The sequence below is a fragment of the Anomaloglossus baeobatrachus genome, chromosome 3 (genome assembly GCF_048569485.1).
Source record: "Anomaloglossus baeobatrachus isolate aAnoBae1 chromosome 3, aAnoBae1.hap1, whole genome shotgun sequence".
NCBI classification, from domain to species: Eukaryota; Metazoa; Chordata; class Amphibia; order Anura; family Aromobatidae; genus Anomaloglossus; species Anomaloglossus baeobatrachus.
The window spans coordinates 622,321,812-622,334,992 of record NC_134355.1 but is presented as its reverse complement, the minus strand read 5'-3'; the positions used below and the strand labels follow the sequence as shown (position 1 = coordinate 622,334,992).

General features: G+C 40.1%; 1 protein-coding gene across 1 annotated transcript in view; it reads right to left on the bottom strand.

The window, feature by feature from the left end:
- Positions 1-1,654: 1,654 nt before the first annotated feature.
- ATP6V1C2 (ATPase H+ transporting V1 subunit C2) overlaps positions 1,655-13,181 on the bottom strand; it is a 115,493-nt gene continuing 103,966 nt past the window's right edge. The window contains exons 11-13 of the mRNA XM_075338766.1: positions 6,035-6,132; positions 3,267-3,396; positions 1,655-2,034 (exon numbers count right to left, since the gene is read on the bottom strand). Coding sequence (XP_075194881.1) covers positions 1,936-2,034; positions 3,267-3,396; positions 6,035-6,132 — 327 coding nt within the window. The 3' untranslated portion in view covers positions 1,655-1,935. The remainder of the gene's footprint in view (positions 2,035-3,266; positions 3,397-6,034; positions 6,133-13,181) is intronic.

Sequence of the window (13,181 nt, the reverse complement as noted above, 5' to 3'; positions counted from 1 at the left end):
ACATTCTGAGAAAAAAGGAATTGACTGGTGAGCTTGGGAACTCAAAAAGGCCTGGGCGTCCACGGATGACAACAGTGGTGGATGATCGCTGCATACTTTTTTTGGTGAAGAAGAACCCGTTCACAACATCAACTGAAGTCCAGAACACTCTCAGTGAAGTAGGTGTATCTGTCTCTAAGTCAACAGTAAAGAGAAGACTCCATGAAAGTAAATACAAAGGGTTCAAATCTAGATGCAAACCATTCATCAATTCCAAAAATAGACAGGGCAGAGTTAAATTTGCTGAAAAACACCTCATGAAGCCAGCTCAGTTCTGGAAAAGTATTCTATGGACAGATGAGACAAAGATCAACCTGTACCAGAATGATGGGAAGAAAAAAGTTTGGAGAAGAAAGGGAACGGCACATGATCCAAGGCACACCACATCCTCTGTAAAACATGGTGGAGGCAATGTGATGGCATGGGCATGCATGGCTTTCAATGGCACTGGGTCACTTGTGTTTATTGATGACATAACAGCAGACAAGAGTAGCCGGATGAATTCTGAAGTGTACCGGGATATACTTTCAGCCCAGATTCAGCCAAATGCCGCAAAGTTGATCGGACGGCGCTTCATAGTACAGATGGACAATGACCCCCAAGCATACAGCCAAAGCTACCCAGGAGTTCATGAGTGCAAAAAAGTGGAACATTCTGCAATGGCCAAGTCAATCACCAGATCTTAACCCAATTGAGCATGCATTTCACTTGCTCAAATCCAGACTTAAGACGGAAAGACCCACAAACAAGCAAGACCTGAAGGCTGCGGCTGTAAAGGCCTGGCAAAGCATTAAGAAGGAGGAAACCCAGCGTTTGGTGATGTCCATGGGTTCCAGACTTAAGGCAGTGATTGCCTCCAAAGGATTCGCAACAAAATATTGAAAATAAAAATATTTTGTTTGGGTTTGGTTTATTTGTCCAATTACTTTTGACCTCCTAAAATGTGGAGTGTTTGTAAAGAAATGTGTACAATTCCTACAATTTCTATCAGATATTTTTGTTCAAACCTTCAAATTAAACGTTACAATCTGCACTTGAATTCTGTTGTAGAGGTTTCATTTCAAATCCAATGTGGTGGCATGCAGAGCCCAACTCGCGAAAATTGTGTCACTGTCCAAATATTTCTGGACCTAACTGTATATACGTAATATATATATACTACAGTGCATATCTAAGAAATGCCTATATAGCTGAGGGACGATGATGTAATAAAACCCCTTTTTTGGAGACAATGAGGGATGCCTTGATACATTACTGTCTCAGTGTGGCTTTCTATATACGTAGTCTGTGATTTTATCAGGAGCAGACACAAAGTCTCATACGTCGCTACGCCGAGTGACAATAACAAAGGCAACAGGCTGAAAAATATGTTAATATCTTGAGAATGGCTGAAAATTTTAATAGGCAGTAAATTGCTTGTTTACAAGCACTATCTGACACTACTCATTTATGAAGATTGGACTAACTGTTAAGAATGGTTGTTGATGGCTGAACATAATGATAAGAAGGGGCGCTCACATATTTTGGGCTGTATATTGCATTTGGAGAGTGTGCATCATGTATTACAAAACACACAATATAGTAATAGTCACAGATAGGCACCACACAGTTCTACTTACATATAATATCATATATTTTTATTATAGGTGGCTAAGTCCACCAGGCACAGTGTCATGATATAATTTACAAATATTACATGCTGCTGAGTGACGTCATCCTAGTTTTGCTTGTATTACACACATTACTGGCTCATTCTATGCAGTTTCCTTTTCGATACTGATTAAAAGGGCATGTCTCGAGGAAAGACTGGTCAGCAATATCAGCACAGTGCTAAAGGACCGATGGTCACTAGAGAATTCACTATGGTAGGTTCTATTTCTTACATAGCACCTAACACTACGACTCAAAGTTTAAGCTGGTCAGGTCAATGTTGAAGCAGACGTACGGGTAATAGTCTTGATTGTTCAGTTGTAAGCCAGGAATGTCCATATTGACCTATGATAATAAGCAAATATATTCAGTCCAAGCTATAATACAGGTTATGAAGAAATTCTACAGACACTCCAGTGGACACATGAAATCATTCTCGCCAACTCACATTCCTTCCAGGAAAAAATCTACTGTGCATCGCTTAAAGTGACTCTCCACCCTAGGACTGAAAAGTAACGATACTGTACACTTCTCATGTATAATTACCCTAGCTAGTGCCCTCCATTGCCCTCCCTCAGCCTCCTCCGCTGAGATCAGAGATCTATTTCTCCAACTTGCAATTTAACAGTGGCATGGGGAGCGCAGTGGTAAGTCTAAGCCACACCTCCCCATCATTTCTACTCTGTGGGATAGGACAGGTAGGGGCGGCGTGGCTTAGACTTACCGCTGCGCTCCCCATGCCACTGCTACCTTGTGAGAAGGAGAAATAGACCTCTGACTTTTTAAAAAGTCACAATTGATAAATCAAATGAAAACATCAAGGAACCTCATGTCTAGAGTCTACAGCGGGTGCCCCTATACATATTAAACCAAACCGAATTCAGCCGACATTAGTCTAATGTGTATGGGGGCCGTAACAAAAGCTAAGAAGATTTTCAGTTTTTGTTATATATCAGCACGATAGACATGCTCAAGAGAAAAGGGAGGTTCATAGGGGAAAAACCCTTTAAGACATGAGGACCTTTGAAGTTGGGTTGCGAGCATCCGTATGTTAGCCAAAATATCAACTAATACATTATTATATATCTATATATCTATCTATCTATCTATCTATCTAGCTATCTATATATTGCACTTATATCTTTATACAGGATGCAGCCAGGCCCATTAATACAGGTCATGTAAATTGGGGTCTCCATTTCTATGTGGTGCACTTATATAGTGCTGTGCAGCCCGCCTAGTCTAATAGTATGGGCATCATCAATAGGCTGTAAGCTAGACACTGTGCACATACATGTGTGAACGGCACCCTATACAATCCATTTGTGTGCAATTTTAATACTAAACAATCACACCCTCCATGGAGTGCCAAGTTTGTGAGTGGTTGCTCCATCAGTGTTTTGCACCTGTTGCCTCCATCTTTATTAAGCATCATTTATTGCTGTATCTTATTAGTGCATTTGATTCTGTGGCCTGGACAGGTAAACAGTTGCTCTTTGTTTCTGTGAATTTTGGGAAAAACCCTTCAGGGGAACAGACCCAGAAAAAGTGGCCTTTCACTGATGCCGTCTACTTACATCCTTCATATTGGCAGCTGCTGCCTCATCCAGGTGTCGGAAGATGGCATTCAACACATCTCGTAACCTTTTCATAGACTTCTTGTTAGGCTGCAGAATTACTGCCTGGAAGTTTACTGGTAAGCCATACCTAAAATAAAAAAGGCATCAACTGTAAGTTACAAAATTTGATGGCAATCTTTAAGAGGCTGCCATTTGAGGCTTGATCCCCATTTATAGCAATGTGCCTCATCAGTGCCTTACAGCATGCACGTGATTTTCCCTGCTAGTGTCTTCCCCCAATGTCGCAATAAACTATGCACATGGCAGTCTGCAGCGCAGTTGCTCCCAGCAAATACATAGAAAAAAACAGAATGCATGCGCTATGAGAAACAGTCCTTCATCCCGCCCATATACGTGATGTAGGATAAGGCCCAAGCAGGGGAAAAATCACGTGGCACATAATCATGCATGTCACTGTAAGAGGGCACCAAGTGATATACAGAGTGTCCACCCATATCCTGTCCACCGCCATTAACTTGAGAATGGCGGCAGCTATAGGGATAGAAGTGGTGTCTAGGTATTGTAAAGTATCCATGCACTACGCAATGAAACCACCTATAGCGCCACCTGGTGGAAAACAACGGAGTTAGCATTTTTAGTACCTGAGTGCCTACTTTAGCAGTAATTGAGACACTTTTTAATTAAAGGGTTGTTTTTTTTCTTAATTAAAGGTGTTCTTTTTTTAAAATCATCTACTACTGTATGTTAATGTTATGTGATTTTGTAGTATGCCTTGCTAATCTCATATCTTCAGGAATCCGCTGTTCTCACCAAGGGCTATACAGTGTGTCCACCCATATCCTGTCCACCGCCATTAACTTGAGAACGGCGGCAGCTATAGGCATAGAAGTGGTGTCTAGGTATAGTAAAGTAGCCATGCGCTACGTAATGAAACCACCTATAGCGCCATCTGGTGGAAAACAACGGAGTTAGCATTTGTATCTCGAAAACGGAACGAGATAGAGAAAAAAGTGAAGTACAAAGTTGTAGGGCATCATCAATTCAATACGAATCGACACCTTGCATACAGAAATGCTATGATTAGAACGTGTAAAACTCACAAGGCTGCAGACGTGAAGCGATACCTCATGGAGACCTTCCTACAAGTCATTGGGTATGGTGTCTGCGTGGAGTGGCCTCCACGCTCACCTGACCTGACCCCATTGGACTTTTTTCTGTGAGGTCACATCAAACAGCAGGTGTATGCGACCCCTCCACCAACATTGCAGGATCTACGATGACGTATCACAGATGCTTGTGCAAACGTGTCACATACCATATTGCACAACGTGCAGCAAGATACAGTATGCTGTGCAGAGTCCAGATGAACATTGCAGCTGACGGTGGCCAATTTGAGCATCAATGTTAAATGAGCGCCATATGCGTGACCAGCATTCAATGTTTTGGGGGGGGTCATGGGTTTCATATCATAGCATTTGTGTATGCAAGGTGTCGATTCGTATTGAATTGATGATGCCCTGCAACTTTGTAATTCACTTTTTTTCTCTATCTCGTTCCGTTTTTGAGATAAAAATGCTAACTCCGTTGTTTTCCACCAGGTGGTGCTATAGGTGGTTTCATTACGTAGTGCATGGCTACTTTACTATACCTAGACTCCACTTCTATGCCTATAGCTGCCGCCGTTCTCAAGTTAATGGCGGTGGACACGATATGGGTGGACACACTGTATAGCCCTTGGTGAGAACAGCGAATTCCTGAAGATATGAGATTAGCAAGGCATACTATAAAATCACATAACATTAACATACAGTTGTAGATGGTTTTAAAAAAAGAACACCTTTAATTAAGAAAAAAAACAACCCTTTAATTAAAAAGTGTCTCAATTACTGCTAAAGTAGGCACCCAGGTAAAATTTCAGCCATAAAAATTGTAGCAAATGGTGCTGGAAAGTCAAACACAAGTGTAAGGCACACGGGATGCTGCAAACTGCGCCCTATGCAGCAGCATGCATGTCACAGGCAATGTGAATATTGCCATTCCTCTGCAGGGACTTGTCTAATGGGCAAGAGCCTTCTCATTACTTACAGACAACTCAAAATGTATTCAAAGTATTGAAAAAGCAGCCACCAAGGAGTTGTTATGTTATGTGGATGTCTTGCACAGTGCGCAGCATTATTTCTTGAAGAGACTATCTCTGTTATTCAGAATTCAGTGGAACATAAGAAGAAAAACTTTCATGTCACTGAATCATTCTGGAGGCATACGAGGGTACGGTATCCCATACTACCATGGTATACTGTATTTGGGTTGTACATAGCCATAATAAGCCTGCGGGAATTAACCTTTACACAAAGTAGTGGCCTATATTAGGCTGAGTTCACACCACCATATAAAAAGTTTGATTTTCATCCATAAAAAGTGGACGAATTTTCATCAATATGGCGTTCATTTAGTTAAAAAATTTTTACTAGAACAAATAAAATTTCCTATGCGAAGAATTCTATAAAATTTGGATAATATACAGTTGATCTGTGTGGGATAGATTTATTTTTTTCGCGCAACTCCAACTTATAGAAAATAATAGTGGAAGCTGTCATTTTTTTCATATGAAAAAACCTATCTGAACAGTTCTATTAAATAATATTGTGTGAGGTCAGTTTTTATCAGGGACAGTGCTCAGACCGAAATTATGCTCATGTGAATGGAGCCTTACAGAGAGTTACTATCCACCCAGAAATAATAATCACTTTGCACAAGATCCTCACCTTAGAACAGACTCCACAAAAACTCGCAAGGCTTTTATATGAATCCAGGCAATGAACGCTTCACTGAAGTTTACTTTTAACCAGCGCAGCAAAGGCCCCTGTAGGACAGAACAGTAGAGGTAAACATCAGCGTCTTACAGATCAGTATAGGACAGTTTTGGTGGCATACGATATGGACTGAAGGTTTTTTTTTCTATATTCGGTGATGCAACCACTTTAAAAAAAAAAAGCCAACCTACTGTATCCTCATCTATCCCTTGTAGACTGTGAGCCCTCGCGGGCAGGGACCTCTCTCCTCCTGTACCTGTCTGTGTCTTGTACTGTTTATGATTATTGTACTTGTCCCTATTATGTATACCCCTTTCACATCTAAAGCGCCATGGAATTGATGGCGCTATAATAATAAATAATAATAATGAGTCGTGGCCCTGTTTTGGCATGTCATCGATGCACTGTGTGAAGGAAGCTGGCTGATCACATCAAAGTTTTTAGACTCCTAATATATTGCAATCACTATATTATATAGGATTGTACTTTGACCTGCTCATTTTGCACTTCTACCCAGTAAATTCTTCTCTTTTCTCTGATCTATATACCAACAGGAAGTTACTTTTCCCTGCATAAGTTATACACTTCTTCAAGTCCAGACTCATCTGCTCCGTCCACTCCCCAGCCAGAGACATCTGCAGTGATGACTCATGCAGGAAAAAGAAACTTCCAGCTTCTATATAGAGTTTAGAAGGATTCAGCTAGTCTGTTTTTTATCACACAATGTCATAGACCTAATGGAAAAAAGGAATGTTAAATGGGTAGAAGGGCAAAATGAGTAATTGTAAGTACTCAGTGCTAAATAATATGATGATTGCAATATATGAAGTGGATAAAAACTTTGATTGGAGTTCCTCTGTAACCTAACAATTTCCAGACATTGAATGTACCAGTACGGTACATTGCACAGCATTCCTGCAAAGGAACATACCAGTACATGCTAGAGATCATGCAGGCACAGAAGCTGTGCACACAGAGTCGCTGCCAAGAGTTCAGCTTAAAGGGAATCTGTTACCAGATGTTTATAATACTTACCTAACGATCGCTGCGGAGCAAACTGGTTGGATGGGTGTCTCCATTCTCCAGGTCCCGCGTCTCCTCTTTCGGACATCTTTGTCCTCCTTCTGAAGTTAGTGTGGGTGACGCGTTTTACTGCCGACAGTGAGGTCCTGCGCAGGCACACTAAAATACTTTGATCTGCCGAACAGGGCAGATCAAAGTGCGCCTGTGCAGGACCTCACTGTCGCAGACCCGCTGGTTGGTCTGCTTTACTGGCATATCAGGGACTCTGCCAATGTGACATGGCACCCTTAAACCATTCCAGCAAAATCTGCACTGCAATATGGCACTTCTTCCCTTCCAAGGTTTGCGCTGTGCCTCAAAAGTAATTTTCAACAACATATGGACTGTTCGCAAACTCAGAACAAATTGTTTAACAAATTGTACTGCTTGTTTTATATAATACTTCTTTTGAAAATTAAAACTTTGGGCCAAAGCAACATTTTAATGGAAAAAAATGGGACATTTTCATTTATGCAGCCTATTGTTATACAATTTTGTGAATCGCCTGAGGGGTAAAAATGCTCACTACACCCTTCAAGAGGTGTAGTTTGCAAAATGAGTTCACTTATGGGTGGTTTTGCTGTTTTGACATGTCAGGGACTCTTCAAATGTGACATGGCGTATGCAATCTATTCCAGCCAAAATGGCACTCTAAAATTGAAGTAGAGCTCTTTCCATTCTGAACCCTACCAAGCACCAAAAAAGTGGTTTTCTAACATATATGGGATATCGGTGTACTCAGGAAAAATTGCACTACAAATTGTAGAGTCCATTTTCGCTTGTTGCTCTCAAAAAATTAAAACATTTAGGCAAAAGCAACATGTTTGTAGGAAAAATACTGTATAGTTTTTCATTTTCCAGGCTCAATGTTCTAAAATTCTGTGAAGCCCCTGTGGGTTCAAGGTGCTCATAACAGATCTAGATAAATTCCTTGAGTGGTCTAGTTTCTAAAATGGGGTCACTTGTAAGGGGGGATTTCCACTGTTTAGGCACATCAGGAGCTCTGCAAACTTGACATGGCATCTGCTATCTATTCCAGCCAATTTTGTGCTCCAAAAGTCAAATGGTGCTCCTTCTTTTCAGAGCCCTGCCGTGCGCCCAAACAGTAGTTTTACACCACATATAGGGTATCGGCATACCCAAATTGCACAACAAAAATTGTATGGTGCATTTTCTCCTGTTACCCTTGTGAAAATAAAAAATTGGGGACAAAAGGACATTATTGTCGGAAAAAGTACATTTTTCATTTTTTCCCATCCGCATTACTTTATTTCTTGTGACACACCTAAAAGGTTAATAAACTTATTCAATATAGTTTAGAGCAGTTTGAGGGGTGCAGTTTTTAAAATGGTGTCCCTTTTGGGTATTTGCTGTCATTTAGGCCCCTCAAAGTCACTTCAAATGTGATGTGGTCCCTAAAACAATAATTTTGTTAGAAAACTGAGAAATTGCTGAAAATATTTTAACTCTTTTTCTATTTTAACAAAAAAATGTTGTTTCAAAAATTGCAGTGATGTAAAGTAGACATAAGGGAAATGTTATTTATTAACTATTTTTGAGTGACATAACTTTGGCTTAAGGGCATTAGGATTAAAAGTTTTAAAATTGCCCAAAATACCAATATTATCACAAATAAATGTAAAAAAATTTGACTTAAATTTACCACTAACAGGAAGTACAATATGTCACGAAAAAAACTGTCTCAAAATCACTTGGATCAGTTGAAGGGTTCCGAAGTTATTACTTTATAATTGGCCTGCAAAACATATGGTTGCTTGAGGCCCGTGAACCTGTCGCGTCTCTCAATATGGAGAGTGGCAATGTGGGAGGTATATTATGGAAAGGGGCAGTGTGTGGGGATGACATTATGGAAAGAGGCAGTGTAGTGGGACAATATGGAAAGGGGCAATGTGAGGGGGGATATTTGGTACCAAAAGCACAGTAGGGGGAAATTGTTTATTTAGGGGTGCAGAACGTGAGATTTTTTTATGGGACATAAAATTATCTTTTTATTTTTAAGGGAATCATGTTGGGATATGCTGCCGAAGGCGGAGAAGAGGGAAGTCTGCACAGACGAGCTCCGGGCATGAAATCTCATCATGGCATCTGTACTACATGGAAACAAAAGGAATGAGAACGACTCCAATGAGAGAAGATGTCGTCTATAAGGAACCTGGATGTAAATGTTTATTTGTGATACTGACTATGTCTCGTCAATACTGAGGTTTCTTAAGGTCAGCAGTCTGATGATGGCTGGTAACAATAGCTCCCAGCATTTCCTTACCATTATTAAGGACATACTGGGAATTGTAGGTTTAAGTGATACAATTGTTGAGGATAAAGAATTGAGTATCCAAAAATACTTAATTCAGCCATTTCATAGACTCAGTTATATAGTTCAGTAGATGTGAACTAACTCACATATTTGTGAATGCTTTTGTTTCTTACTAACATGTATATATGTATATTGCATATTCAGTGTATTTTCCTTAGACACAGTATATACCACCACATGTAATTGTAAAGATGGCTGCTATTTCCTGTTCTACACCCAAGACAGATGGACAAAGGAAATTCCTGGAGTCTGGACTGACCAATCCAAGAAGGATATGCAGATCTCTCTACGTCATGAAGCCCTGACCTACGATACCTGATTGGACTAAAACTTTTGTTTACACCCCCTTACTGCTTGGTCTAGAGTTTCTTTCAAACAATAAAAAACACACTTGGTTAAGAGCCAGTCATGGAGATAGATGTAACTGACTTGTTGTCTAGTTATTTAATCTCTAAGTGCACTCATGACATTTTTAATTAGAAACAGCAGCCGGATATCGAGAGATCCTTTGAGTCTCATCATCATCGTCATTCTGACCTTGACAGTTGGCGCGCCAAGTGTGGGGCCACCGAGAAGAGTGAGTCAGAGCTTCCACTTTCCGGACGTCTGGGGCTACTCCACAAGTATCCAGGTGTTGCTCGATATCGAGGATTTGATCGCCCTCCATTTCACGGTAAGAACATCATATACATTGTGTGTGCTGTTTTACCTGTGGATCGAGAGACACCTGGCGAAAGTGGGTGGTCACTAGTCCGGAGAATGGTAGTGCACCGCAGACCTAACGGTGTGACTGTCGCTCGCCGGTGACCGAGAGAAAAACCCAGACCCTATAGGTGCTGGCTTTTAGGTCTTTTGTAAAGTATCCGGCTGTCTGTATTTCTGAGCTGTAAGTAAGGTAGAAATGGGGGGCTTTTTCTTGAGTAGCTGTTTATTTGTATATAGTGTATGGTTAATCAAGCTTGTGATTTCTCTGTTTGGTTCTCGGAGAGTTAATTGTCTGAGCAGACAGCTATAGAAATGGTGGAGAGAAGCCCAGCGTGCTTGCAGTCTTTTAAACAAAGGAAGCAAGGAGAGTGTAGAAGTCCACAGACGCAGCCTACCCCCCTGCATTTCTTCGCTGTGTTAGAGAGAAGGGGGGTTGATAGTGCCCACACAGAGGCAGCTGCTGTCTTTGTTCTGTGGAGGAGAAGGGGGGTCAGTGTGTGTTGGCCATTGCCCACCGGCTGCTTGAGAAAGAGCAGAGATCGAATTACAGCTCGGTCTCTGCTGTCTTTTAGCTGAGAAACAAGGGGGGTGGAAGAGTGAAGAGGCAGACACCAGTGGTCAAAACAGCGCAGCTCTTTGCAGTGAAGAGAAAGGAGGGGTCAGTTGGGTAATATACAGGAGATGGCTGCAGCCTTTGACAAGTGTTATTTTGGTTTGGATTAGAGAGAAATTAATGCGTTTTTCAGTCTTTTTAAATTGTTTGTTTTTGAACAGAAGTATGAGAACTAGCGATTCCCCTGTGTTGCGGATAACACAGCCACTGTTTGTTAGATATTGAATATTAGATATTGAATATTAAATATTGAGTGTTGAATATTGAATATTGGATAGATAATAGACGAGGCGGGACGGGTTCTGTTAACTTAAAGTGGATTTAGCGTATTCCCCTGCGGTTCAGGCGCATGTCACTGTCTGCGTGGCAGACGAGGCGGGAAAGGAACTCACTTTAGTTGAGGTAAGGGTGCTGGAGTTAGCGGATTCTCCTGCGTATTAGACGCGAGTCACTGTCAGCATGTTACAAACGCGGACGAGGCGAGAAAGGACTCCGTTGGAACGGCCGGTCCAATTAAGCACTGTATACTCTGTTCAAAAGATAAATATGTTGTTTTTAGTAGGAGCTGAGAACGCTGTCGCCCTAGTTACAAAAAAACGGAAAAAATATAAAAGATTGCAAAAAGTTGTGTAAAATCGTTGGACTACCACTAGATGGCAGGCTGCAATCCATGTATTGAAGTTCAAATTAATCTCCAGTGAGAGTATACTGGAGGACAAAGACCGTATTCACTGTGTGTTGCTGTTTGTAGAATCACTAAATGTTTTTCTCTAGCGGTGCCTCATTGGTTTTCTCTAGAAGTCATTATATCTGGTGCTAATCAAATCTCTCTTTTGTATGCTGAAATGCAAATTTACAGGCACTAAAAGTATCCCTGGTTTACTACGTAGTTCCAGCCACTCCCAGTACACCCAGGGAGTCACAACATGGATGCTATACCCGGAAGTCAGGTGCCTGGAACTTCCTGTGGCAGCCGTCTTGCTACACCCACTGATGGCAGTACACCTCATAAGCCACACCCCTCGCAATGGCTCTTTGTTCAAAGCTCTCCACCCATCCCCGGTGGGAGGTGTTCTGTGGTATAAATGACTAACACATTTGAATAAGTATAAATTGTATATTTGTTTACTCAGCTATCCCATAAATGCAAGTCAAAGATAAGTAAGTGAAACTTTTACAAAATTGATGAGTGGAAAGATATCTGTTTACATAAAATCAATTGGTATTTTAGAAGTCCTGCAGCATTATATCATAAAATAAAATAGAGGAAGGTAAATATATATATCTTTGTACTGTGTTAGTTAATTTAAAACAAAAATTGTAAACGACTTACCCATACTGATGTCAAAATGTATCAAATCCATTTGTAAAAAGGAATTAGGAAAAATGTATAATGTATCCAATGTAGATATGGGAAATGGATGTGTTCACTGCTACGTCTTTGTTATAACAAAGGATGAGGTTTTTTTTTTTCTTCTTCCTCTCTCACTTTTAAAAGATAAGGATGGAATGTGTCTTGATAAAATGTGTCTTTCCCCAATAGTGACGTAAGTTTGATTTAACCCTTAGAGTTCAGGATTTCCCATTTTTAGTTTGCTGTTTATACCTGAATAGGGAATATTAAATTTTATGGGATGTACGATATAATTTGTGTTGTTTTGTTTTTAATGGCGATTTATTTGAACAATATATTTTTATTTTGTGACTCTATCACCTTTTCTGTTTTTACGATTATTTCTAAACCATTTATATATTTTTGCAGGTTAGTCGCCCAGTCACAGCTGTCATTTAATCATGTCTCAGTTGTTTCTACTATGAAAGGTTTTTCTTTTCTTTATGGATACAGTGTTGTTTATTGTAAGGTTTTTAAAATTTCCCAGTAATGTATATTGTTGTGAGATGTACGTTATTTTCAGTGTTTGTTCATTTTAGGTTTTAGTATGTGGCTAATTTATTACCTGCTGTTTTATTTTTTCTTTTAGGGAATACCAGTATAAAAACTCTGAATTTTGCCATATTGGTAAATAAACAATTAAACAAGGGGGGAATAAGGTATTAATTATATTCTCCAGTTTCTTGGAGGGTGCAGCAGGCATATTAGATAGGTTTTGAAGCTGACCTTTTTCCCACAGGCTATGTTTATTAGATTACTATGAGGTATACCGTATCTGTTAACTGAAATAGGAAAGTCTTGTCTTATATGTTTATTTGTTTATTTATTTGTTTGTTTATTTATTTAGTATTCTCAGTCATGTGAGGTATAGATGACCACTAACTGTATTATGATCAGAGATGAAGTTATAAGAATGATCTAATGTATATTTTTTTAAGTTTTTGTTTTTATAGATGAAATCAGATGGTGGTCGATTCTGCACTGGATATGC